At 34.3% G+C, this 23,909-nt stretch overlaps 1 protein-coding gene across 2 annotated transcripts; it reads right to left on the bottom strand.

Annotated features, from left to right (window-relative positions):
- Nucleotides 1–176: 176 nt before the first annotated feature.
- On the bottom strand, nt 177–19,926 carry LOC100815984 (uncharacterized). Of its 2 annotated transcripts, XM_006596133.4 has the most exons (16): nt 19,467–19,925; nt 19,190–19,300; nt 18,842–19,000; nt 18,230–18,529; nt 18,021–18,118; nt 17,375–17,459; nt 17,021–17,239; nt 12,802–12,861; nt 6,019–6,104; nt 3,931–4,250; nt 3,746–3,837; nt 3,539–3,668; nt 1,462–2,621; nt 1,084–1,379; nt 640–798; nt 177–531 (listed from the first exon to the last, which is right to left on the bottom strand). In XM_006596133.4, exons 1-16 carry the CDS (start codon nt 19,599–19,601, stop codon nt 396–398), a joined length of 3,546 nt encoding a protein of 1,181 aa, XP_006596196.1. In that variant the 5' UTR covers nt 19,602–19,925; the 3' UTR covers nt 177–395. The 2 variants fall into 2 exon arrangements, with proteins under 2 accessions (XP_006596196.1, XP_003544683.2); XM_003544635.5 differs by lacking the exon at nt 12,802–12,861 and having other exon boundaries at nt 19,467–19,926.
- Between the last annotated feature and the right edge of the window lie 3,983 nt (nt 19,927–23,909).

The raw sequence follows: 23,909 nt of genomic DNA, 5'->3' as shown, positions 1-23,909 counted from the left end.
AAGTCAAATCTTATCTAACTAAAATGATTAGGATTTATTTAATTAATATTTATAAGGAGAGATATATAGATACAAACATTCAATATGATCTATCATATAGACGAAGCAACATGCTCTAAGATTGCAATTTGATGCATTAAGGCAGCCCCTACAGAATTCTAGTTAAAATAAGATTATTTGAACAATAAATAACACGTCTACAATTAATAAATTTTACAATTCCTAGCTCCTGTGCTAATCCTTCGCTGCTATGGTTTATTTTACAATCTCAGCCCATGATCGTAATCATAGGCGTCAATAAGCCATATTGGCCTCGTCCTATGCCAAACACCAACTCTTATTTTCACAGAACTAATGGCTTTATTTTTAAATTAAATGTACGCTCTAAAGTTTAATCATGTACAGTTGCTTTCCATGTTAGCAGTATATTGTGAAGAAATATTTCTGAACAAATCACCTTCACACACCAATGATATAATTTCAGGGGACAACGCCATTCTACCTCTGCTCAAATAATGTGGAGCAACCCGCCTGCATTAAGACATTATGCGAAATGCGGAAAACTGATTAAGCCATTCTTGGTTAACTTTTTCAATTAATCAGAATGCTGAAAACTGATTTTGCTTCACAAACATGTACCTTCGTTTTCTCATATTTTCAGAACCATGTGAAATGCGGAAACCTTCTGAAAATGAAATTTGGCGTAGTGAAGATATATATTCATTGAACGCAAGACCTTTCATTGATAATGACGATCTTGCAGGAATGATAGACCGGATCGCGTTGGACAAACATGTTCTGTTTTTCATTAAATTGCTGAAGTAAGTCTGACATTAAGCAAATACCGAAAAATATTTTTTAAGTTAAAAGAATGAGAAAATGTAAAACAGTTTTATATTGTTATCTAATCATAAACCACTGTTGATATGACTTTAAAGTAGTGATTGTAAAAGTCAACACACTTATTTACATGGTGGTCTGTGATTAGATAACAATGAAACTGTTTTATACGTCAGTGTATGACCATTAAATTCTAAAAGAATTGTGTGCACTAACAATTAAAATGAAGTCAAGGACAAATACCTCTTCATAATATTTGTTGGGTCGTTCACCTCTAATTGCTTTTTGGCATGGATACTTGTGCTTTTTGTTTGGTCCTGTCTAGACAAGTTTCCCAGTGCCATAACATTAGTAGTGCAAGCCAACATCTCTGAAGTTAGATCTACCTCATTCATAAAACCAAACTTAGATCCCACATCTGATATACGTTTGGCATAAAAACAAAAACCATGTACAGCAACAGTAGACATCATCATTTGTTCATAATACCAACTATATATGGCTTCATCGGAAAGGGACATCAGAGGCTCCATAATACCCTGCACAAGTGCACATTCATTATTATCATAATTAAGGTACTAAAACAATATAAATGAAGAAAAACTTTTTTAAGGCACTTACACATTGTTTTTGTTGGTGACCATGAAACAGTAAGTCAGCTTCAGAAATTAGATTGGTCAGTCCACTAGTAAGTTTAACAACTTGAATAACACCCAGTTCTGGGTTGTCATGCTGTCCTAAATCCTTTTGACAAATACGATGTTTCCTCCACAAATGTACCATATCCATCGCCATAGATGGACTGGACTCAGCAAACTTTGATTTCCATTTAAAATCAGCATGGCCGCACTCATCTATTACATTACACACAGTTGAGGTTTCCGTGTTCCCATCTCTGAGATTTTGCACTGCGGCTTTTGAAAAAGATTCCGGAATTTCAGTATTTACCAATGAATCAGAATTTTGTGGCAATTTGTCTAAGGACTGACAAACACTGAAAGTGAACGGTGTCAGCTCATTATTCAGAGAAACTTCTACCGGATCAGCATGGCAGCCAGAAGACACTGGTCCAGACATTGGCTTTATTCCATTTTGAATTGCTGTCTCAGGAATGGATATTGTTCCTGGAAAACAGGACATATCAAACGATTTACATGTTTCATTTAAGCATGCATCATGAGCAGTTTCTACATATTTATACCGTTCCTCCTCTGAATCTTCCAGACCAGAACAAACCAGTTTACAAAATGATGTACTGGGGTAGGCTTGATTCGTTTGAAACTTACATAGATATTCACTGTTGCTTTCAAGGGAATGTCTCTTGTAAACTTCCTCATGAACGTCTAGAGAATGTCCATTGTTTGGATCCTTCTCCTCAGAATCAGAGGACATCACTATATGTTTACTTTGATCCTTTTGCCAAGAGGATGTTACCAGGGATCCAGAACAATGTGATAGTTCAGAAATAGCACTATGTTGACTTTCAAACCTACTGCAGTCTGTAAGAGATCTCTTGATCCTCTCAACCTTGGCCTCTAAATAATCAGTCTTCATAAATTGCACATCTAAATCATTTTTCCTTTCATTTATGTCTAGCTCTTTATTAACTAACCCCTGCGAGCATGAGTTGTCCTCCATTATGGTTATTGAGTTAGCAATTTCCTTCTCAATTAGTTTGGATAACTCTGAGGGATAATCACAGGGTAGCATCTTTGGTATTATCTGATGACAAGCCTCAAGATCAAAAGGAAGTGAGCCATACACCTTCTGCACTTTCCTGTCTGGACAGTAAAGAAAGAAAATGTTTACATTTCTGCAATGGGAATTGTATGTTGTCTTATTTGCAATATTAATCACATATGCATTTATATTCACACACAATTTATATATTTGAGTTGTTAGTTTCTAGAAGTACCTTGTGAAAAAAAAAATCTTTCCATCAAGTTGAAGTCATAAAATTGAAAATGTATTAAAGAAAATAGTGAGTGAAAAGGGATGGGGGGAAAAATCTTCAGTTTTTGCTTCAAGACTAGTTAAAAAGGGGGCAAACTAGCACGAGGCTCCCACCTAGTAAAGTCTGGGGAGGCTATATGTACATGTAGAGGCTGGTTTTTGGGTTTGATTCATCTTATTTGAGCATGAGTTAAACAGGACCACTAAGGGTGACAAAGCTCTCTTTATCAGGTTTTAACACATTTGCATTCCGAGGATTTGAACTCGAGACAGCCAGTCGGTCAAGTGAGGACAATCTCTTTCCAATTGATCTATATGTGCTCAATTAAAAAATAACCATCATGGAAAACTCAAGGAAGATAATTTCTATATATGTCAAATAATTTGTTCAAAGAGAATGAACAAATAAATAAATAAAAGTGTAATTGATATTGGTTTCCCCCTAATCTGATTACTCACAATTACAAAATAGCTGATCCCTATCTCTCTTGATAGAAGTATTTTGATCTAACTTCTCTAACCTTTTAAATATTTCTCCAAAATTAATCGATAAATAATATAATAAGCTGTTTTCTTTTCTGTGTACATGCTACAAGCTATTGCTAACACAAATGAAAAAAAAAGTAGGCCTTAAAAAGAGAGCAATCAAAGCACACAATAATAAGCCCAAATTTGAACTATGGTTTTCTTTAAGTCATAAACATCCACATGCAACAAAAGTAATTGCTATGTAAGTGTAACACACCTTTTTTATATTTTTTACTCTGGAACCAGAACTGAAGTTGCATAATGGTTTTACGAATATCTCCATCACAAGACTGGATAAAATTTTTCAGTAAAAGAGGATTGATGTTGACTTCTTCTGTGACACAAACCTGCAGGTCATCCATAGAAGTATAAATTTCGCTTTCAATTTTCCGTTCTGAGGAGTTGGAAATCCCAAAGCACATACCATGTACATATGGCAAAGTAACTCATCTGGCAATGGCAATGAGAAAGAAACATGTAGTCTTGCAAAACTATCTGGTAGGCCACCATTATTACCTAATTTGAAAAAATGACATCGTCATAAATATGAACGCATTGACCAAAGCTATATGTTGAGCAATGATGCATTATTGTAACAAGTCATCTCACTATTGCTGGTCAATATAATTGGCCCTTTTGCTGTCTCAGAAATGTGTTGTATGGCAGCAATACATCCACGATCTTCAGGAAAAAGGATGTCCACATCCTCAACTAGAATTAGAGTTTGGACACTACCACATGTAAATACATTACTTTTGCCACGTAACCTTGGAGAGGTTCCACCAAGACTACAGGCTTCATCATCGGAAATGGTTATCAGTTCAATCACCCCATCACCCATCTCCTCAGCTTCTATACCATTAGGCAAAGCTGGACTTGGAAGCAACTTCACAGTTTTCTTATGTGGACTCTCAGTGTGATCCAATAACCTGAAAGAGAAGCACCATATAAGATATTACCACAGAACAGATTGACAGAAAGGGTTCTTACAGTGAGTAACTTGATTCTATTAAAATAAGATTGAAAAGGAAAACCATGCAATGAAGAAATTCAACATTAAATTCCATACTCTTGTTTTCCCCTTACCCTTAAACCCATTCATTTGATTTCTCTATCTCACTGAAGAATGAATTTAGGAGCCCATCCTGCACTCCAGCCCACATTACAAGGTTATTGCTTAAGACATTTAGGGACTTCAACAACGCTTCTTAATAGTTTGCTAATGCCTTTACTATCCTGAACATCTAAAATTTTGTTAGGATCCAATTGCAAGGTATGGATCTTGAGTCTCACATTGGAAGTATGGGATTCTAGTGTGAGGTTTATAAGCCCTTGAACTCTCCAACTAGAACCACTAACTTATGTCGTGTGGTTTTCCCAAGTTATTTTTATCAATTAGTGTCATAGGCTCATAGTCTACCACCATGTCTCTTATCTGCAAACAAGTGATGACACCGGCTAAAGAGATTTAGGGAGAAGAGAGAAAGAGAGAGAGAGAGAGAGGAAAGTGTTTCTATATTGATGAGGATTCAACCAGACCATAGATCGGGGAATGAAACAGTACATATAGGCAGTTGCATAACAGAATGATAAAGCTGTTGACAGTTGTACTTACAATTGTCTAATAGAAAACTAACCTAACCTGAATTAGTTAACTGTGAGAAACAGTTAACTAACCTCTGATTACAAGAAATACAGAAACTAAGTAAAAAACACTTTAGGGAGTAAAATACTAATCTCTTACCGGCAATTGCAATGTCTGCCCGAGACTAGTTAAAGGGCTAGTGCACAAACAACCTGCATGTGTGTTGGAGCTGCAGAGCATGGTGCGATGATAGGATCCAATTGCAAAGTTTGGGACTTGAGTCCCATTAGAAGTATGGAATTCTAGTGTGGGGTTTGTAAGACTTTGGGCTCTCCAACTACAATGACTAAGTTTTGTGGTGTGGTTCTCACAAGGTTTCTTTCAAATTTGCTTCTCTCTTAATTGGATAATCACCCTACTAGAGCTTGAAAAAATCAAACTACTAATTTAAAGACAGCATAGAATTATTTGATTTTGCAACAACTACTAACACAATGCTTTCATCTACCCAACATATAGTATTGTTTAGTCTATGGCATTTCCTCAAGGGCATCTATATTCCCATGTAAATTTAAATGAAGTGCCAATTACCTGTGAAAGAAGAAATGCTCTTTCTTAGACAAAATTAAGACTCAAATAAGTCAACAAAATATTGAAGGAAAGTGAAAGCACATATGAGCTAAAGTATGGTCAGATAATCTTAGAATGTGGGTTTAGCCTAACTCAACCCTAAAAGCTAGCTCATGAAGTGAGGATTACCTTCCACTTATATATTTTATCTTGACGCTATCTCTAGCCGATATGGGACTTGGGTTTTCCCAATACTCCCCCTCATGCCCAACATTTTTGAGCTTGGTATGAGCATAACATGGTGGGTGACCAATTTAATGAATCTAGAATAGCTTGTGATACCATCTTAGAATGTGAGTTGAGCCTAACTCAACCCCAAAAAGTAGCTCATGAAGTGAGGGTTTTCTTCCACTTATATACTCTATCTTGGCACTATCTCTAGCCGATGTGGGACTTAGGTTTTCCCAAATAAAATAACACAGCAACAGATGTTTTTAGTAACAACAGTTCTTAGCAAGCATTGACAGGACACATTAATAAACCTTTTGAACTTTCCGTGATTTGATTCAAGAGTCGATCCAAATTTTTGCTTGACAGCAGCCCCGTTTCGACAATCTGATGCATTGATCTGTTAAGACATGAGCAATAAACTTTGAAATATTTTACCAAATTCATAAACAAAATTACAGATATATTAAAACAAAGAAAGGACAAGTTTTAACAATTAACAACTAGAAGATATTACAAAAAGCTGCTCACAGGAGTGTGGGGATACATCCCGCATCTGTTTCTCAAATACTTCCTATTGGAAAGTAGGCCATTATAAGGGCAACACTAATAATTGTTTCCAACACTACTGTTATTATGCCTTTAGGAAAGGATACTGCTGGGCTGTTAAGAAAGTAGGTGAAGGGCGAAGGCATATGCCTCTTGTTATTGGTCCTCTAATTTGTGAAAGGAATCAGTGGTGTTTGGTGGAGATGCACATTGGCATATGGGAAGTGCTTTGCTTTGGCAGTTACAAACTTACAACATCTGGTCACATCAGCAATGCTGACAATCAACATAGTTCCCAAAGAGAGTTTGGCAAAGGTCAGAGTTCTGATGGGAAAGAGATAAATGCTGAAGCATTTTCTACAGTTATGGTCTGTCTAGAGTTTTCTCTACTATGCACAAAGACAGGATAGATAGGGTGAAATTAAACAATGTTGTTAAGAATGCCTGCAAAATTCAGGATTCAAATTGACTCTTGAAGAGATTGAAGAAGATTCTCCATTTGCAGGTACAGAGGTGGGCCGGCAGAGTTTATATGATAAAGATGATCTTGATTCCTTTTATGAAGACAATGAAGGTCTGTTTCTGGATGAATTAAGGGAAGAATATGAGCAATAGGATGTTCGGCAGGGTGTTTTGACATTGATGATAACTTACAAGGAGTGAAAAGATTATTTTCAACAAGAAAGTGCAGAGGTTGTTGAAACTTGTTTGGGTTTTCAAATTTCCAGAAAGGGCAAGAGGTTAATTTTGAAGATGTAAATGTCTACTTCTGGATGGCTTAAGAGAAAAAATTGATCAATAGAATGGTGAGCAAGAGTGTCCCTATATTGATGATATCTTACAAGGAGTGAAGGAGCTTTTTCTACAACAAATTGTTCAAATTAATAATACCGTAAGTTTAGGCTGCAAGGATCGCATAGAAGAGAATGGTATCCTAGATGTCATTCTTTCAATGCTGATTCTAGAAAGGAAATTCTTCCTTGTCCAGATATTGAAAAGCTGAAACTTTTTGGTCAAAGTGAAAAGGGCCATGGATGAGGAAGACCTTTGGAAAATGCAAGTGATTTGGGTGATCCAAAATAACTTCTTGATTCAATGGGGATAACGGCGGTTGATCCTTTGGGTATGGAGGTAAAGGTAGTTTTTCTGCCAAATATCTATAGTACGAAGAAAGTACAAAAAGCAACAAATAAATTATGGATGATCTAGAGGAACTAGAAGGCTTGTCTAGGTTCTTTTGAAAGCTTTTAGTTATCTCCTTTATTGAAGGCGATGGTTGTGTTGTTTGTGTTCATTTTAGTTTTACTTTTTCCCTTTTTCAGAGGTGATTTTGTGAAGGGAGTTTCCTTCAAGAGTTTTAGGGTAGTTGTGGTGGCTCCCATCTCTCTTTTCTTCTTAGGTTGCATTTGATTTGTGGTTACCTGTTAAGGTTTTTACATTTCTTTTCCTTTGTTGAAGATGTGATTTGATCACTATAATTAGGGAATTATCATTAGCTGATAATTAGGGATTATTGTCATTAATAGTCTGGATTAGGTTTCCCTAAATTGTATTGTTATTCAATTATAATTAAGAGTATACATGTATGATGCAACACACGATTACAGTAAAACCTTTCTATATGGTATCATAGAGATAGGTTAAAATTTTTCCTCTATTATTTTTTCTGTCTCCATGTGCGTTCTCTATTGTTCGCATGAATAGTAACACGAATCGAACCGCAAGTCTCTGTTCACCACCGCCGAGACCCCCTTACCCCGACATGACCACACCCCTAGAGTTTCCTCCCTCCGGCAACCAGAACGCCTCCTAATCTACTGCCACACACTACTTCTTCACCAACGAGTAGACCTCACTAAATCGGCACGTGATCCACTATCTGGCGTACTAACTCGCCGGCAACCCCTCCATCAAACTCGCCTACCTCCGACATACCTTCCCAACCCCCTATTTGGCACCTTTTCAATGAATTTCTGATGGCCTCTCTCATTTTTGCTGCCCCAGTTACGTTCACTATTGTTCCGCTGATTCCGTGCGAAAAATTAATCAGGACCACGAACTACAGCACTTGGGTCGCTTCTATTCAGTTGTGGTTCCAATGCCAAGGCCATGCAGATCACCAAACCACCAAACAAACGGATGTTTCGACCAAAAATCAAGCCCATTGGAAGCAAATCGATAGGATGCAGCGTGCTATGGTTCTCTCTTGCTCCCAACCTTCAGGCATAGTACTAGGCTTTTACAGCCTGCTATGATGTGCGGACCAAGGCCAAGAAAGTTTACTCCAACGATGTCCATCGTTTCTACAGTGTATTCACTACCTTAATGAAAATTAAGTTAGAAAACATGGACATGTAGACACACCTTGGTAAGCTTGATCGTTTGATTGCGGGATATTCTACTATGCCCTTTACTACTAATGTAACAACTTTTTACAAACAATGCGGACAGTTCTTCATAGTGGTTGCTCTTGCTGGACTCACATCAGACCTTGACGCAATTCGCAATCAGATATTATCGAGTCCTACGGTTCCCACCTATGACTTAGTTCAGGAGCAGTTGCTGTGTCTCTCCATTCCACATACCTTCGGACCCTTTTCCACTTCTACTGGGGATTCCTCTGCCTTTGTCTCTCACTCCTCTCATCATGGAGGACGTGGTGATGGTCGAGGTATTCACTGCCACTACTGCAAGAACTGGGTTCATGTTGAAGAAGACTGTCACATCAAAGCAAGACAATTGTCTCGATGAGTTAATGTGGCCCAAGTGACCACCTTTGTTCAGAGATTACTATCTCTGTTGCTGAGTATAATGAGCTTCTCTAGCTTCGAGCAGCCAACAAAACTTGCATCACATGTTACCTCTGGCTCAGTCTGGTAATCCTGTAGCCTTTGTTTCTTAGTCCTCCTCTCTTGGACCTTAGATTCTTGATTCCAGTGCCTCTGATCATATGACAGGTAACCAATCTCTTTTCTCTTCCTTGACTTTTTCAAACACCTTGCCTTCTGTTACTCGCACAGATGGCTCTCAGATTAAAGTTCGAGGCATCGGACAAACACACCCTTTTCCTCAATTTTCATTAAATTTTGTCTTATTTGTTCTTGGTTGTCCTTTTAATTTAATCTATATTAGCAAACTCACTTGCTCTATATTTTTCTGTCCAATTTGTTAATAATTCCATTCTTGTACAGGTTCGACACACTTGACTGAGAATTGGAGTAGGACATGAGTCTGGAGGATTATATCAGCTTACGCCTCCGATTGCCTGTGGCTGTGTCTCATCTGCATCTCCAGCTCTCGCACATCAACGCCTTGGGCACTCGAATCTGGAGAAATTGCATCTATTAGTTCCAAGTCTTTCTAATGTTAAGTCCTTTCAATGCGAGTCGTGTCAACTAGGTAAATATACTCATACCAATTATGGTTCTCGTGTCAATAATAAGCGTGTTGTGTCACCTTTTGTCTTAGTTCGCTCTGATATTTGGGGTTCGAGTCAAGTTTGTTCCACATTAGGATTTTTTATTTTGTCACATCTATAGACGATTTCTCTTGTTCTACTTGGGTTTTTTCTAATAAAGAATCGTTCTGATGTTTTTCTATTTTTCAAAGTATTTTTGTTGAGATTCAAAATCAGTTTGGCTCCTTAATTAAAATTTTACGAACACATAGTGCAAAAGAATATTTGTCATCCCAGTTTTAGTCCTTCCTAAACTCGCAAGGGACTCTTCATCAAACATCATGTGCCTAAACACCACAACATAATGGTGTTGCTGAACGCAAAAACCGTCACTTGGTGGAAACAACTCACACCCTTCTTCACTATAATGTCCCACTTCGTTTTTGGGGGGGTGCTTCTTTTACTGCTTTTCATATGATTAACTGCATGCCTCCATTGGTTTTCAATAATCAGATTTCTTATTCCATCTTGAATCCTAAATAGGACCTTCATTCGGTTCCTCTCCATGTCTTTAGAAGTACATGTTTTGTCCATGATCACTTTCCAGGTAGAAATAAACTCTGCCAAGTCTCTAAAATGTATATTTCTAGGTTATTCCCACCTCCAGAAGGGTTACCGATGCTTCTCTCCTCAACTTCAACGGTATCTGATCTTTACTGATGTTACATTCTTTTAGACTACTCCTTTCTTTCCTTCCATCGTTGAAAATGACCCTCTGGAGGTTTCACCTGTTGTTTCGGCACCACTCGTTGCTCCTGCTCCAACTCCACCGCCACTACTCACATACCACCGACGGATACAGGCACTACCAGCAGCGCCACTTACTGATCCTCCATCATCATCTCCTACTCCAAACATCTGTCCACCACCATCGCTTGCAATTGAATTTCCCATTTCCCTACGCAAAGGTGTTCGATCCACTCGTAATCCCAATCCTTTATATGCTTTTACTCTTAATTGTGACTGTTTATCTCCCTCTTATTACTCTTTTATCTCTTCTTTGGATTTTGTGTCTATTCCAAAAGTGTACAGGTGAAGCCATGGCTGACCACAATTGGCAAAAGACGATGCTGGCAGAAATGGCTATGCTGGATGCCAACAACACATGGGAGCTTGTTCCCTTGCCTCCTAACAAATCCACTGTTGGGTGTTGTTGGGTCTATAAGGTGAAGATCACACTAGATGGCACTATTGATCACTATAAAGCTCGCCTGGTGGCCAAGGGATATTCTCAGATTTTTGGTCTTGATTATGGTGAAAATTTTCTCATGTGGTCAAAATGATCTCTGTTTGACTTTTTCTTGCTATGGACGCAATCCGACATTGACCTCTTCACCAGTTGGATATCAAAAATGCCTTCTTGCATGGTCAATTGCAAGAAGAGGTGTACATGGATCAGCCATCTGGCTTTTTGTCTCCGGTGACTCCTCCCTTGTTCGTAAGCTTTGTCTCACTCTATGGCTTGAAGCAATCTCCCCGTGCCTGGTTTGGTCGTTTCAGCTCCGCTGTGCTTGAATTTGGTATGACTCACTGTGAAGTTGATCACTCAGTAATATTCCTTCATTCTAAGTCTGGTTTGTGCTTCTATCTCGTATATGTTGATGACATCGTCATCACTGGTGATGACTCCACAGGGATCCTCCACCTCAAGTCTCACCTTCATAGGCAGTTTTAGACTAGGGACTTGGGCCCACCCAGGTACTTCCTCGGCATTGAAGTTGCCCAATCCTCATCTAGCATTGTCATTTTCCAATAGAAGTATGCCTTAGACATTTTGATTGAGACAGATATGATTGATTGTCGCTCGAGCGATACTCCCATGGATCCTAATGTGAAACTTCTTCCGAGTTAGTAGGAGCCATTGAAAGACCTCAGAAAATATCGTCGTCTAGTACGCAGGCTTAATTACCTCACTGTCACTAGACCAAATTTGCAGTCAGTGTGGTTAGCCAATTCTTGGAGGAACCATGTGATAGTCATTGGAATGTTACCTTAAGAATGCACCAAGTCGCGGATTAATATATGGAGATAAAGACAATGCCAAAATTGTCTGTTATTCTAATGCTAACTAGGTAGGATCACCATCAGATAGAAGGTCCAGTTCTGGATATTATGTTCTTATTGGAGGGAACTTGATCTCTTGGAGGAGCAAGAAGCATAAAATAGTTGCTAATCCAATGTTGAAGCTGAGTACTGTGCTATGGAAGCAATTCCATCCGAGATTACATGGCTCAGGCAACTTTTCCAAGAGCTAAAATTTGGAGACACTCAGGATACTAGACTGCTATGCGACAATCAAGTTGTTCTCCACATTGCATCAAAGTCGATCTTCCATGAGCAGACTAAACACATCGAAATTAACTGTCACTTTGTGAGAGAGAAGGTGCTCTCAGGAGAAATCATCACTAACTTTGTCAGCTCCGGTGATCAACTTGCAGACATGTTTACTAAATACCTCAAAGGTTCTCGTGTTGACAACATATGTAACAAGCTTGGTTCATATGACATATATGCTCATGCTTGAGTGGGAGTGTTGAAGATATGATTTTATCACTATAATTAGGGAATTATCATTAGCTGATAATTAGGGATTATTGTCATTAATAGTCATGATCATGTTTCCCTAAATTGTAATGATATTCAATTATAAATAAGAGTATACATGTGTGATACAACACACAATTAGAGTAAACCCTATCTATATCCTTCAACCTTGTGGTTTATAGAGGATAACTTATCCTCTCTTATATTCTCCCCTTCCTATATATATATATATATTATTTTTATTTTTTTCTATCCCAGAAAATAAGGAAAACAATATTTTTAACTAAAACATAATAACTGCCATTCTTCATATTGGGTACGGAATGGAATAGAATGCATAACTCCAAAATTCAGAAAAGAAGCAAACTTTACAATACATCATCATAAACCCAATCTAGCTAATTAATTTCTATGCTTGATCTTTACTGATTCATTTGAAAAATCAAAGGTAGCTATTTGCAGTGTGCGTGAGATTAATGAATATCATTACAAAGATGGATCAATTGAAAGCATAAATATACAAAAATATATTTTTAAATAGTGATACCTCTAAAATCTTAAACCCTTGTTCGTGGGCACAAGCATAGACAGCTGCAGACTTGCCACTCTGCAGCATTACAAACTCATTCTTTAGCAACCAGTTAGAAGTTATGAACAAGAAGTGTTTACTGTTATACTGAAAATATTGAATCCAAGAACATATAAATGATGATAATTATCTACAACTATGTTGAATTCATTTATGTCAGCATTCTTAAGGGCACAAATGGGACATAGTTTTTATAGACCTACCATTAATCAAAATATACCAAGAAAAAAAAAAGTCGATCGTTCCTTCCTACCACCATGATTACCAGAATAAAGAATTACAGAATTTTCTTGATAATTATTATGCAAAATTGAACAGAGGGGCAGCTATGTTATGCTTACCCAAGCCAAGAAAATTGTGGAAGGAACAAATGAGAAAGTTTGCATTTTATATACACTCCTTTAATCAAAATCAAAATACCAAAGAAAAACAAAGACTATCATTACTTAATACTATCATTAGAAATGCAATTAAATTCCTGAACTTTTCTGAATATTTTATGATCATTCATAGGCAACCAATTGCTTGAAAAGTAAAATAAAAAATTAAATTTCTATACGTTTTTTAAAAGACATAGAAACAGAGATTATAATCAAATGATTCCTTGAGGGGAAAAGATGAAGAGTCATTAATAATCTAAATACTGAGAAATAGAAAAAAAAACATGGGAATAAAACTTCTAGCACAAATGTTGGAGAGAAGCTATGGAAATAGAACTTCTAGCACTAGAAGAAAATCAAACATGGGTTGCTGTAACCTGTCCTTCTTCAGTCAAACCCCTTGGCAGCAAATTTGTATTCAATATAAAGCTTTGTTCAGATGGATCAATCGATTGATACAAGACCAGGTTGGTTGTTCTTGGAAATAAGCAAGAATTTGACCTTAATTATGAGGAGACCATTGCACCTGTGGTCAAAATGACTATTGTGCGCACTATTCTTGTCATTGCTGCATCTAAATCTTGGCAAATACATTAGATGGACGTTAAGAACGCATTCCTCCATGGTGACCTCAAGGAGGAAATTTACATCAGACTTCCTATCGGTATGCCTTCACCTTTGTCTAATGTTGTGTGCAAACAGAAGCGTTCTTTATATGGATTGAAACAAGCACCGAGAATATGGTTTGAAAAGTTTCGCACAACACTGCTTAGTTTTTCCTTCATGCAAAGCAGGTATGATCCGTCACTTTTCATACAAAGGAGCTTAAAAGGAATTGTCATACTTCTTGTATATGTGAACGATATTGTGGTCACCGGATCATATCAAGAGGCTACAGTACAATCAAGAGACTGTTGCCCTCAACTTCCCACATGAAAGACCTTGGCCAACTCACTTATTTCTTGGGATTAGAAGTACACTTTCAACAAAAAGACATTTTTGTCAATCAGCACAAATATATTCAAGATCTAATTCAATTAGTTGGTCTCACTAATTCTGCTTCTGTTCACACTCCAATGGAAATTAATCTGAAATTGCAATGAGATGGAGTTGACCTTCTACAAGACCCAACTTTCTATCGTAAGATGGTTGGAAGTCTTATTTACCTAACCATCACCAGACTAAGCATCTCATTTGTTGTCCACACAGTTAGCAAATTCATGCAATTTTCTCGGCATTTGCATCTTTCAGCAGTACATCATATTATTAAGTATCTACTTGGTAATTCTAGTTGTGGTCTTTTCTTTCCTACTGGTGCATCAACACAACTTCAAGCATACAGTGATTCTGATTGGGCTGGATGTCCAGCACAAGAAAATCCACTACTGGTTGGTGAATCTTCTTAGGGGAAGCTTCAATCTCTTGGAAATGCAAGAAACAAGACTTAGTCTCCAAATCATCCACTGAAGCAGAATACCACACCATGTGTGTTGCATGCTCTGAGATTATTTGGTTATGCGATCTCCTTTAAGAGCTTGGTTTTTCATAAGCAAAACCAACTCCTCTGCATGCTAACAATACAAGTGTCATTCAAATTGCCATAAGTCCTGTTTACCATGAAAGAACAAAGCACATAGAGATTAGTTGTCACTCAATCCGGGAAGCATATGACCATCGAGTTATCACCTTGCCTCACATTTCTACATCTGTTCAACAGACATTCTCACCAAATCCTTGACACGTCAATGCCATAATTTTCTAGTCAGCAAATTGATGCTTTTAGACTTACCAGCATCAATTTGAGGATGGATGTCAATGGAATTGATTAGCAAAATATTAGTTATTAATTCGCACAAATTGTAGCATATTTGTTATTATTGGTACAAATTTGTTGGTCATTCAAAACAGGAGATCTTATATGATTATACAACTGTAATTATCTCCTTAATTAGTCATCTCAACTGTAGGATAGCATTTACTGTAGATTGGCTACTTAATGCACAGATGTAGAAATCAAATTGTATAGGCACTATTTAATGCAGAATTCTCCACAGGAGAACACAATTTTTCATCTGCAACTTTCTTAGTCTAATAGGCTACATGGACCACATGATGTCATTCGACACGATTAAAAACCAAGGATTTAAAAGTATTGTTAAGTCTCAAGTCTTCCTTGAAGAGTTCATCCAATGTCCTTTTTGGTCTCCCTCTTCCCCAAGCTAAAAATCATACCATCCACTCTTCTAACTGGCACCTCTTATGGCCTTCTTTGTATATGCCCAAACCACCTTAACTGATTTTATGTCATCTTTTCCTCAATGGGTGCTACACCAATCTTAACATCCTCATTTTTCAAACTCCCAATTTTCTCTCAGGTCCCTTTAAAGCCCAACATTTACTACCATATAGCATAGCTAGACGTATAGCTATACGATAAAACTTGCCTTTGAGCTTGGTAGGCACTTTGCAATCACAAATAACCCCGATGCTTTTTCTCTATTTAAGCCATCCCACTTGTATCCTATGCGTAACATCCTCATTAATTTCTCCATCATCTTGTATGATTGATCCCAAGTATCTAAACTTAGAGACCTGTGGTATGAGTGTATGACATCTTCCCCCAATTTAACTTCCGATCCAAAATTCTCTCATCTCTTGCTAAAATTGTAGTGTATGTATTTTGTCTTACTCATACTTAAATGAAAACCTTTTGTTTCCAAAGTCTGCCTCTAGAGTTCAAGCTTACTGTTAATTCCTTCCCTTGATTCCTCAACCAAGACTATATCATCTGCAAAAAGCATGCAATTCGGGATAATCTTATGTATGTCCTTGATAAGCACATCCAAGACTAGGTTAAACAAGTAAGGACTTAAAGTTGAGCCTTGATGTAATCCTATCCCAATAGGAAAGTCCTTAGTTTCACCTCCTGGAATTCTCACACTAGTAGTTACCCCTTCATACATGTCTTGTATAGCTCAGATATGAGCCATGTGCATGCCTTTTTTCTCCGAAGTCTTCCACAACACATCTCTTGAGACATGGTCATAAGCTTTTTCCAAGTCAACAAAAACCATATGTAAGTCTCTTTCCTTACTTCCGTACTTTTTCATCAACTTCCGGATAAGATAAATGGCTTCTGCTGTAGACCTCCCTAGCATAAAACCAAATTGATCCTTTATATATATATATATATATATATATATATATATATATATATATATATATATATATGTATAACGACACAGTGTACCTAAAACTATTTTAAGTGGCATGTCTGTTTTTTACTGGCCTGAGTTGTTAAGTGTGCCTGTTAGTGTTATCTCTAAAAAAAAGTTAAAAACCAGGTGAAACTATTCGAAAATCAAGAACATGACTGCCTCCACCTTCCACTGCCCTGTACACTATTTATTAAATTTTATAAAATAGGAGGGGTTTTGTGTAGGTTTTAGAAATAGAAGAGGTTTTGTCGGAGAAATGCAAAATAGAAGAGACCTTGGAATAAACTACTCTACATGTAAATAGTACAAGAATAAATATAGCTTTGTTACCTAGAATGCAATATGCCACAAAAAGATCCAGGTGCATGAGCATAAGTGCTTCCAAAATATTAGAATTCAATAGTGAAAAGGTTTTATAAATGGGTCATCTCTAGTTAGTTAACAGTCAAAGTCATTTTCATTCTCCATACCACTTAGGATTTTCACCCATTAAATTATATTTTCAATAATCAAATGGCACAGGATTATGTATCCATGGGGTGTATGCCACAATTTTTGACAAAATATATTTCCACGCACCCCAATTGGTCCTGTAATCAAAAGAACATTCTGTAGGGAATCCTTCTCATTAATATCTTCTGAAGCATAGTCACTATCAGAACAGATATAATTGTCACCATCATCTTGTCTGTTACTTTGATCCCTGTTAGAGGAACCCTTTCTGCATGGATAACGTCTTTCATGCCAAAGATGTAACCAGTCACGCAAGAAATTCATAGCCTCTTCATTACCACAAACCTAAAACAAAGTCATGAAACAAGAGAAGCATGATTTAGGAAATACAAACATGCAACTTAATGTGTGTGTGTTTGTGCGCGCATATATATGTATTAAGTAAAAAAAATACAACAGGAACCAGAAGAAATGTCTGACCTCAAAGGCCTTTGTTGGTTTGTACTTATGTATCCATAAGCTGCTCTCAGCCTTACCTTTACAACTATGGTAGTAAGACCTCATACTGCAAGGCAGGATACAAGGGAAAAATTCATCATCAGGAAAAAAAATTTGCTAGCCAAGCCTATAGCATAAGTGACAGAAAAATGAAGTTGCAGCTATCTAAGATGCTACCAATCACAATAGAATAAAAGCAATGGAAATACAACTTCTAAGAGAAACTGGGAACACTAGACCGTACTTAGGTATGTTAAGAGAGAGAATTTGAAAAGAAGGCAGCAGTAAGAAATTGCTAAAAAATGATTTCACAACCACCTGGCTTTCAGCCAAAATATCACAAATAAACCAATTAATTAGGGCTTATACGTTTCTAGACTGAAGGGGTCTCATAAGTCATAACTGTGCTCCAAAGTTCAAGCAACAGTTTGGCAGCTATTGCATTAGTGAAAAGAAAAATGAACAGACGGAAACAGTGCAACATATTCAGAAAAAGGTATTTAACAGCATCCACAAATAAAGAGAATGTGCATGACATAAACATAAAATAACAAAAAAAATCGCTATGGCAAAATGTACACATATTATCACCAAGAAGATATTTGGTTTGGTTCATGCTTGGGTTAACCTTTCTTGAAGAAATTTACTCAGTGGCTCAGTATCTGACTTTCTGAAAATGCCCTGATGCCCTGAAAAAGTATTTTCATTCACCTCCAAGTCCAGGTCCTGACAATAATTTTAGCTTCCACTGATTACATAAAGCTGTGAAAAGGGGACAGGTTAATGGGGATAGGGACAGAAGGCCCCAAGTCGATTATACAATAATAAATTATGTACCACTTTGGCATCTTCTGGCTTCAAAGGCCATATTGCTTGCTCATTAGCTAGCACAGCTGAGTTTGGTGGTGATATTTCCAGCATACTATCTGGCTGTATAGAAAGTTGACTTGAGCAAGACATGGCATTGTGAGAACTTGAAGCACTTGAGGGTCTTATAGAACTAGGTAAGTTATCAAAATTTAAGGATTCAATAGAACCCTCCATAACAAATAAATTTGAACTTTCTGTACCAAAATCTGCAACGGTGGTCTTATCCAAAAATGTCCAGTCACTCCAGTCAAGGGGTGAAGCACCATCCTGCATCAACAAGAAGAAATTGCAGAATTAAAAACCCAGAGAACAAGGAAATACATTTACCAACATTTGATCATTATTTTAATAAAAGAAGAAATTTAATTGTGATGAATGAACAGAAGAAACTAAAAACAATGAAAAAACCAACAGAACAGAGCTTCCCACCCCTAAACATATCTACAAGTCAAACCCCTTCAAAACTCAAATTAAAACAAGTAGAGACCAAACACCTAATCTTGTAAGAATTCACAAATCAAGCCACCCTTTTATCACATTAGAGGAAGCAACATCAAATCACACACACAACCATCATACCTGAACATTTTCAAATATATGAATAGGACCACATGTAATTCCTCTCCCTTCCCTCTTAACTGCAGATAAAGCATGTTCCTGTCCCTGATTTTGCTTCTCCACCTTCCACAACGAAAAAAACGGATGTATTTTCCGTCCCGCAAACATCCTTGAATCTTCCTGTTTCAGAAAGGAACACAAAGCACACTACATATCACATCACACTAACAAACTCTTGGCCATAACGAAAACCTAGCTCAATGCACCAACAGGTCACAATCAAAATTTCACCCACATATCACTATTCCACACAGCTCAAAACATTAACAAAAAATTCCCTCAAAAGTCACAGCTTCAAGCAACACTAACCTCTGCTGACAATTTTGCTTCCAACCGCAAATCGATCTTCCAAGCCGAATCAGGCGAACCGACTGCCGATCCATTTTTCTTCGGCGTGCTATTCTTCTTCGGGGTGCTATTCTGCTCAAGCAAACAAGACAAATTAAAAAAATTATCAATTTTCACACTCAACACGCATTGGCAAATTAGCATGAGAACACTTGCACCGAAAAGCAAATTACTCTAATTCACCACAATGCAATAACTAAAAACATTAATAATAACAACAATTCAAAAAATGAGAGACCTTGGAGGCTCTTTTTCTTGGAGTGAGTTTTGCGGAGGACTTCCTCTTCTTGGTGTTCTCGGCCGCAGGGGAACATTGCTCTTCTGGCTCTGCTTTTCGGCGCTTCGGCGTGCCGAGATCGCAGGAACCCTTCATGTAGTTTGGATGATTGAATTGAATGAATGAATGAGGAGTTTTTAAATTGAGATATGGGAGTGGTATTTCAGAACGAGGGTTTTTGAAACTGAGACTGGTGTTGGCTGGAAACTGGAATGTAACAGAAAACGGAAAGTGCTTAGTGTGAAATATGCATACCTAATTGTTTTGGACAGCTTAAATTTTCAAACTATTTTTTTAGAATAATTCTTTTTTATATTTATTTTTTGTTAAATATAATATAGTGTTTATATTATAACTTAAACAAGTTAGGTAACTTAGTGATTTAAGTAATGAAAGAAAAGAAAGAATGCGTCATGGGTTCGAATTCTTCCTCAATTGCTTCGGAGTGGAATAATGTTGTCACTTTGATTCTTCAAGAGGCCAAAGACAAATTCAATAGTCTCTTTTTAAATGAAAAATAGATTTTTAAATTCTGAGCGACGCTCGAAATAAATAGAGAGTTTTGGTATTTTTATTTAAATTTTTTTATTTGACGGTAAAGATAGACATAGACGTTTATAAAAAAAAATATGACAATTTTTTTCATTTAATTGATATCACAATTTTATCTTCAATGTATTTACTTTTATTCAATGAAACTGCAGAATTGAACAATATTTATTAAAAAAATATTTAAATACTCTTTCATAGAAAAGGATGATATTTCGTTAATAGATTTCACAATAAATTAAGAATATTAAATAAAATTAGATATTAATATATTTGTAAGTGATCATATGTTTCTTATAATTAGAAATAAAAAATATTTTCATTTATTTCTTTTAGAATAATTATCAGTTGTTTCATTTATATAATAACAAATGTAGTAATATACAATTTCTAATATTTATAAAATAAATCCATCAAAAAAATATTTCTAATATAAATATTGATTATATATTTTAAAAAATGTCAACTTTGTTTCAAAATTAACTGTTTTTATGATTTTTAACGCAAGAGTTTGGAATAAAAAACTTCATTAATCATTACTTTCATTTTTTATCATGATTAAATGTTCAGATTTATATGCCTAGAAATAAAATCTCATGAAACAAACTTTATGTATGTTATAAAGTTGCCACATTTAATATTCCAATATAAAATTTTGACTCAATAGAATGAATGTATTTGTCTTATAATTACTCTCTTTCAACTGCTACTTTTATATAAAATAAAAATAGAATAAAATATATTTTGGGTCTCAGAAAAATTTGAATATTATTACTTTTGTCCTTATAAAATTTTTCATATTAATTTGTTCCTTCGAAAAATAAAATATATTTTTACTGGTCCTTAGATATAACTCCATTAGATGATTTCATGACGTGACTAACGAACTTAATTATTTTCTCTTTATCTTTTCAAGCAGACTTAGAAGACATCAAAATTTATTGTTGTCTCATCTTTCCCCCTAATCTCATAAAAAAGTACATGAAAATCGAATCGACAAAAAAATGTAATTTTGGTCATTTTTAGCTATCAGAAATCTTTAATTCATTTTGAGAGAGTTTAACCGTTATAAATTGTTTAATTCATTTGTAATCAAAATACACTTATAAGTCTAGTAGTCACCTAAGATTACCGTCTAACAAAATTATCACTGAGGACCAAATAAAATATGTTTTATTTTTACAAAGATCAAATTAATATGAAAAATTTTATGATGAGAAAATTAATATTTTTTAAATTATGAAAGCACCCCAAACATATTTTACCCAAAAAAAATTACATTTTAGGCTTGTGAATTTTAGGTAATAAATTCTTTAGGGTACTTTTTTTATACATAAATATAATGAAATACTCTCTTGACTTTCAGAAATCCATGATTATAAAAATGAACGATTACTCAAATCGATCCGCCCTAGTATGGTTACCCATGCAATGCATGAATATAATTATGGATTAGTGAATAGAATACATAATAATTTAAAAAATATAATTTTTATATTTTTAAATTTAAAAAAATGACGGATGTTTTGATATTAAATAAGAAAATCAAACATCATTCAAATAAAAGTTATATACATTAAAATTAAATATAAATATTTAAGAGTCTTTAGATATAAAAAAATTAATGATTATAAAAAAGTCACAATTAAATTTGTTCTAATATGGTTACTTATGCAAGAGATGAATGTAAATATGGATTAGAACAACATAATAGAATATACATAATTGTTGAAAAAGTATTTTTTTATACTTTTAAATTAAAAAAATGAAGGAGGTTTTGACATAAAAAGAAATTTAAATGTAAATGTAAATATTTAAAAGTCTCTTAACATAAAAAAATTTATGATTATAAAGAAAAATTAATCATCTCAATGGTACGATTACTCGTGTGACAAATAGATACAAAGATCGACTACAACAATATAAATAGAATATATAATTATATAAAAAATCTAATAATTTCAAATTAAAAAAGAAGAAGAATGATGATTTGATATAAAAAAATATAAATATCATTCAAATAAAAGTTTTATATATTAAATTCAAAAATAAATATATAAGAGTCTCTTAACATAAAAAAAAAAAATCACAAGAGTTTTCCTTAATATGGTTACCCGTGTGACCGATGAATATAAAAATGAAATAGCACAAAATAAATAAATATATAATTATTTAAAATATAATATTTGAAACTGTCAAATTAAAAAAAATGAAGCATGTTTCTTTTTAAAAATAAATATAAGCATCATTTATATAAGATATGTATAGATTGAAATTAAATATAAATATGTAAGAGTTGTTTGACAAAAAAAATAAATCATTTTAAAAAAATATCCCAATATATTTATCCTATTATGATTATGCATGTAACCGATAGATATAAAGATGTATTAGCACAATATAAATAAAAACATATAATAGTTTAATTTTTTTGTAACTAGTTTTTATACCAGTTCCTGCATGGGTATTGTTTTGGTCATTGTTATGTATGTGATTCAATAAACTATAAATAATTTTGAATTTGAATATATATATATATATATATATATATATATATATATATATATATATATAATTAAAAAAATTATAAATTTTTTAAACAATATGTACTTAGATAATATTCCTTGTAGTAATTATTTTATCTTAAAATTATAGTAAATCATGCATTAAGTCTATGTTTTTATAAATATAAAATTTTAATTTCAATAATAAATATTTTTAATATCCAGAACAATTTAAATACTTAAGAAAAAACTTATTGTCGAAATTTATAAGATAATATAAACTTTTACAATAAATTATGCATCAACCTTATACTTTTATAAATTTTCATGTTTCATCTTATAAAAAAATATTCATTAGATAAGATAACATATTCAATAAATTAGTTAAATCTCATGTTAGTAAGCAAAAAAAAAATTATCTATATGAAAAGTACAATAAAAATGAAGTAAAATGCAGTTTCACCCTAATAACTTAATTACTTAATTGTTAATGTAATTTTAGGTAAATTGTCCCTACATGTGAGTTAAGTGTAAATTTTTCTTCATGATTTAATAAAAAAAATGGTTATCCCAAAAGTTTGACCTAAAAATTTAGTTTTTCAATAGATTAAAATAATATAAAATTATAATTGTAATAAAAATACTTTTTAAAAGCCAAAACCCTTTAATATCTTAATTAAAAAGCTTCTTCCACAAATTTGTAAGATAATGTAAAATTTTACAATAAATCATGCGTAAAACCTATGCTTTTATAAGTTTTCCTGCTTCAACTCATAAGAAAATATTGATCGATCTCATATTAACTAGATGAAATAACATATTTAATAAATTAGTTAAGTCTCATGTCATTAAGCAAAAAAAAAAAGTTCTATTTATATTAAAAGTACCATAACCTTAAATAAAACAAAGTAATTTCTCTCTAATAATTTAATTGTTATTGTAGTTTTAGGTCAATTGTTCTTTCTCATAAGTTAAGTGTAAATTTTCCTAGTTGATTTAATAAAAAATATTCATCTCAAGAATTTGATTTTAAAAATTATTTTTTAATAGGTTAAAAAATATAAAATTTTAATTGTAATAAAAAATTAATGTCAAAACAATTTAAATACGTAGTGTAAAAGCTTCTTGCCCAAGTTTGTATGATAATGTAAAATTTTACAATAAATCATGCATTAAACTTTTTTTTTTTAGTTATAGAAAAAGAATTCATAAATTCCCCTATTTCATTTCAAAAGAGAATGTTTATTCCATGTTTAAACAAAATAACATATTCAATAAGTTAATTAAGTCACATGTTAGTAAGCAAGAGAGTTTCTATTTATATTAAAGTATATTACAATAATTAAAAATA

The sequence above is a fragment of the Glycine max genome, chromosome 14 (assembly GCF_000004515.6).
Source record: "Glycine max cultivar Williams 82 chromosome 14, Glycine_max_v4.0, whole genome shotgun sequence".
Classification (NCBI taxonomy): domain Eukaryota; kingdom Viridiplantae; phylum Streptophyta; class Magnoliopsida; order Fabales; family Fabaceae; genus Glycine; species Glycine max.
Note: the sequence above shows the minus strand (reverse complement) of the source record. Positions and strands in the feature narration are given on the sequence as shown.

Bases quoted from the DNA above. Each gene is read 5' to 3' on its own strand.
- LOC100815984 (XM_006596133.4), bottom strand. From the start codon at position 19,601: ATGAAGGGTTCCTGCGATCTCGGCACGCCGAAGCGCCGAAAAGCAGAG. The intron at 4,251-6,018 runs GTTTATTAATGT...CTTCTCTTTCAG, and splicing joins AATCACGGAAAGTTCAAAAG to GTTATTGGATCACACTGAGA. The intron at 3,669-3,745 runs GTATGTGCTTTG...GATGACCTGCAG, and splicing joins TACTTTGCCATATGTACATG to GTTTGTGTCACAGAAGAAGT.